General features: G+C 49.6%; 1 protein-coding gene across 3 annotated transcripts in view; it reads right to left on the bottom strand.

The window, feature by feature from the left end:
- Nucleotides 1–4,950, bottom strand: part of LOC109297763 (polycystin-1-like) — a 79,047-nt gene that overhangs the window by 35,043 nt on the left and 39,054 nt on the right. For all 3 annotated transcript variants that reach the window (XR_002097411.1, XM_019517786.1, XM_019517794.1), the window contains exons 27-31: nt 3,993–4,188; nt 3,259–3,426; nt 2,846–2,989; nt 2,048–2,258; nt 1,522–1,645 (exon numbers count right to left, since the gene is read on the bottom strand). Coding sequence is in view for 2 of the 3 variants with exons in the window: in XM_019517786.1 (XP_019373331.1) it covers nt 1,522–1,645; nt 2,048–2,258; nt 2,846–2,989; nt 3,259–3,426; nt 3,993–4,188 (843 nt within the window). In the remaining variant the exon portion in view is untranslated. The remainder of the gene's footprint in view (nt 1–1,521; nt 1,646–2,047; nt 2,259–2,845; nt 2,990–3,258; nt 3,427–3,992; nt 4,189–4,950) is intronic.

Here is a 4,950-nt window from a genome sequence, read left to right as displayed (position 1 = left end):
GGGGGAGCAGGCAGGGGATGGGGCCTGGCAGTGGTCCGCCCATGATCCCCTCCCTCCTCCTCCAGCCCCCCCTCCCCTGCCCCTACTTACCAGCTCCAAGTTCGTCTCCAGCTCCCTGCTGACTGCCCAAATCGCCAAAGCTCTCCGTATCTTTTCCGAATTGATTCAGAGAGCTTGGAATCAGTTCGGACCTTTTTATTGGTTTCCTGATTTGATTCGGATTTGGAGATTCAGCTACCGAATTGGGCCAAATCTCCGCCGAATCGAATCAGCGCCCGAAGCTTCACACAGCCCTAATACACAGGCATTGGCAAGGACAGACAAAAGAGCACATGCACCAGCAGACAGCATGCACAGATAAACTCTGACAGGCTGATACTAGAAATTAAGGCAACAATTTAAGTTGGCTTCCAAGGGAATGCCCCTGAGGCCTTATCAACTGCATGGTAATGGCATTAAGGGTCTCCAAAATGTCACCCTTGTGCATGCTCTGAAAGTATGCTGGGAAGAACGCTCTGGGTCTGTATCCACTGGTTGCTCTCAAACACGCTGGAGACCAAGTGGGTACTGAAGAGCGTCTGATGAGCATCTTCACTGACGTACTTTCAGATCTGGAGTATGCTTGTAGGCACAGGTGGAAGGGGCCCCTTTAGTGCCAGGGCTTATCATCATGGCCAATGTGGGAAAGCCCTAAGTAACCGGCAAGTTGTTATTCCCTAACTGAGGTTCTGGAAATCTGATCTGTGGAAGGACTACACAGCTCCTTGCTCTCATTACAGAAATTCCTCTGTAAAATTTCCAATTTTGTTCTATCCTTAGATATAAGCATTAGGGACCAGCTCCTTTGGTTTCCGTTTGTATGGCACCTTGTATAAAGTGCTTGCAAGCACCTATGCTTGAAACTCCAGGGTGGAGTTCAAATAATTATACAAATACACATAATTATAACTCTGTCCTAAAAAAATACAGAGGATTGTAGAGAGGGAGTTACATATAAATCTCTGTTATTTTCAGGAAAGCTGGAGATGTGCGTACACACACACACACACACACACACACACACACACATATACATATACATACATATAGATAGATAGATAGAAAATTCTCAATTTTGATGATTTTTTTAATTGAAATTTTGATTTTTTTTTTTAACCTACCAAAAACACAAATTTCATCTTGTTCTAATTTTCTATCTAATTCCAACCAACCCTAATTTTCCACTTCCTTTGGCTGTGTGTTTCAGGCTACAATGCCTGTAAAAGAGATGGCAATATTTCAAAGAGTATCTTTAAAAAGATCATAGGAACGGAGTGCCCTTGAAAAGGGATCAGATAAGACAACTTTGGAGACTGCAGCGTGCTTTTAATATTTAGTCACAAAACTGGGACAGAGTGAGGGTCTTCACCCTGATCGTGCCAAATGTCCCCTTCTCTCACTTGATGTGGGTAGAGAGGGATCTTTGGTGGGTGATGTAGCCAGTGGGAGGAGGCTGTTGGGACACGGCAAAGTAGTTAGTACCTGGCTGTGGGTTTTCCTGAAGATGAAGGCAAAGAGCATCTGGACTGGAAAGACCATCACAGCCACCACCATCCCCACAACTATGCTTTCTGCCGTCACGGAGGTCTGGCTCCCAAGGGGGATGCTGGGAGACAAACAAATTACAGGCAGTAAGGTGGAAAAGAGAGGAGTTTAGCATTAACAGTTACAGAGCACTGCAACGTGGGTACCTGGTACAGAGATGCATTTTGCACCTCTGGGAACAGAGCTGTCATATGAAGCGTCCCATGTTTGCTCAACACCTGACTCACCATTCAGGTTTGGATTTTCCACAGAGTTTAAGGGAATTAGGTCCTCAAATCTCACTGTGATCCAGGGAGGATTTAGGTGCCAAATGCTACTTTGATGCTTCCATCACCAGTGACTTAACCCTTGAGTTTTCCCTCGGCTCTTTCTCCATACATCCCATCCCTCCCTCACCCTCACCTTGCATGACGCACGTCTGCGAGACCCCACCTGGGAGGCGCAGGAGTGCCCAGGGACCCACCTGGAGCCTTCCTCTCCAACGGCACTGTACCAGAGCACACAGGCAGCCAGGAAGAGGTACGCCACGAGCAGGCAGCAGGTGATCCTCTGCACCCGGGTGAAGCGGCTGCGGGGAGGGCGAGCCCAGACTGAGAGCCACACATGCCAGTCAGAAAAGCCGAGGCGCAGCTGGGCGAGGAACACCCGAGAGAAGCTTCTCAGCTCCTGGGGGCCTGAAGGCAAAGTAATGGGAACGCTCAACCAGACCTTCTCCTCCATCCTGGGGGATACTTTCCTCTTTCCCTCAGGCTCTAGTGGCCTCTTACATGGTCATCAACACCATTCTTCCTCCTCAGTCACCAGCCTAAGTTCGCGCCCCACTGTTCTCTCCAGCAGCCCCCTCTCCACCACTATTCATATGAACTTCCTCATCACAGGTTTGGGCACCAGCACCTCTGTCAAAGACACCTAGGCTTCCCCTGCACCCCATCCTTTCCATTGCCAACATAGATCATCACCTATGGTCAAACTCAATGTGTAGCTTCTTGGACAGGGCCCTGGACTGGGACCCCCAGGTGCTTGGTGGGGTCTTTACACAGTTCCCCATAAGGCCTGTTGTGGGGCCTTGGGCAAGGAACTGCCCTTGTCTGTGCTGCTGCCTCCTCTCCCCAACTTGGTTTAGTTAGATGATGAACTCTTCAGGGACTGTCTTGCACTAGGTATTTGTATAGCACCAAACACAAAGGATCCTGGATAGTTAATATAATAATGGTGGTAAGTGGAGCACCCTTAGACTAGGCGTCCATGGGACAACACTCACATGCAGCCAAGACCACCTTTTCAACCATCCCTTCGTTCTTCTCATTTTCCACTGACAACCAGTCATCCACCAGGAAGAAATACATGTTGTCTGTCTGTCTGTCCCACACAATGACATGTTGCAGGTACCAGGAGGGGTCCAACCCTGAGGGTACAGAGAAGACAGGAGAATTAAACAGCTGCACTTCCAATCACCAGCTCTTGATCAAGCTCAGGAAAGTTCATGCCAAGAGACATCCTCAGCTGTGTGAATGCTGCTTGTGAAATCTTACTGGCAGCAGGAAAGCCCCATCAACGCAACATGTCACACACCCAACCTAGGTCTGGGATGTGGTGGGAGCACGGGAAGCAGGTGATGTTCAACAAACTAGATTGCCGTCATAAAAATCTCAACAGCCCTGCAAGGTGCCTTACCAGTGTTATCGTGCCAGATACGGATCTTCCAGATCTCCCCCAAGTTTGCATTCGTCTCCACCTGGAAAATATCATTGCTGTTTCTCTGGAAGGCCCAGCCTTTGTCCAGGTGGCGAGAACCACTTTTATTCAGTCCGTATAAGCTAATCCCGATATGTGCAGTTGTACCTGTAGAGAGATGCGAACTGTGACAGCTTATGTTGTGTCTGCTGTGTCCACTGGAGGTCACTAGTTTGTCTTCTCCAAACCACACCTTACTCCCAACAGTTGAAATAACAGGTGGTTTGGTCTTTGGGTTCACCCAAGGACCTCCATTTTGACGCCAACAAAAATGCTATCAAACAGGGTGATGCGGAGTTTGGTGAGGGAGGTTCTGGTTTCTCTGATCAAGGGATGAGTAAGCAGGGACCGCCATCCTATCATGTTTCCAAAGTCATTCGGCCCCAGGTTCTCCTCTTTCCTCAGTACTCAGTTATACCCCATCCCCATGGACATGACTTCACCAATGAAACCCAGCCTGGATTTGAGAAAGCCCATCTCTTCCGGCTCTCCTCTGCATGTTCCTTTACTTCTGGGCTTTTTTTTTTTTTTTTTAAAGCTCCTTCAATTGGTGTCACTCTACAGGTGCTGCGCCAGAAAGATGAAGTACTCAAGAAGCTGCCACTTTTAGGATGCTTTCATTTCAACATGTGATACAGGACTGCACAGCCCCCTGTCCCTGCCCATCACTATACCTGATCCTCTTTTCCAGCCAGTCTTCACCATTACCCAGTACTTGTACCTCCCGGGCTGGCCGCAGCGAGGGATGATCCCCACTCGGGTGATGTCAATGTCATCCAGCTTGTGGGCGATCAGCACCATCACCAGGTAGATGGAGAGGAGCACACAACAGGTGAGCACCACCAGCGGTGCCTGTCTGGAGCGCTCACTCTGCAATCACAGTATTGGGGAAGGTAGAACCACAGGGAGAAGCTGCTTCTTGGGTTAACTGCCCAGCCACCCCAGAGGAGATGCAAAAGCCACGGGGTGCACCTGTGCCACCTCTACTTATATGGCCATTCTAATATGCCCATCATCCATGTATCTGGGTACCTGCACTCCTTCAGTAGCAGAGTGACTGTGGATCCTACCGATACAGATCTATCCCCCTTGGAAAAGGTCTAAAAGAACCATCATCATGCAGGACCAGGAGGCAATAGTTCCTCAGAGCTCCTACATTCGGTCACAAGAGAGCAGCTCACTACACAGCTGGAGTCACAAGCTCATGGGCAGCAGCCAGCATGGCACTGCAAGCCTGGCACTTAACTCAAGAGCAGACCCAGCTTTCCAGAGATGTGACCGGACATTTCAATGCAGGGGAAGTGATCAAGCGAGATGCTGTCGGAGAATCCTGAGACCAGACAGCGCCTGCTACCAACAGAACTGGCCTCAGCTTTCAGTCACAGGGGTGACTTTATTGCAGGCCTAGCTAAGACTCAGCTGCTCAGCATTTCACACAGGGGTCTTCCCTTTCCTTTTAGGCATCTCCCCTTCCCCCACAGGGGAATTCAGCTCAGTGCAGAGGGTCAGCCTGAGGCGCACACACCATTTAAGCCCCAGACCAAACATGGCAGGAATAGGCACAGCTGCTCTCTGGACCTCAGCTTGGTCTCCTTTGCCAGTGAGCTACAAGTGCCCTTCCTTGGTATTACC

The sequence above is a fragment of the Gavialis gangeticus genome, unplaced genomic scaffold, assembly GCF_001723915.1.
Source record: "Gavialis gangeticus isolate Ggan-Ray unplaced genomic scaffold, GavGan_comp1, whole genome shotgun sequence".
Classification (NCBI taxonomy): domain Eukaryota; kingdom Metazoa; phylum Chordata; order Crocodylia; family Gavialidae; genus Gavialis; species Gavialis gangeticus.
The sequence above is the reverse complement of the archived record's forward strand: the minus strand, read 5'-3'. Positions and strand labels throughout refer to the sequence as shown.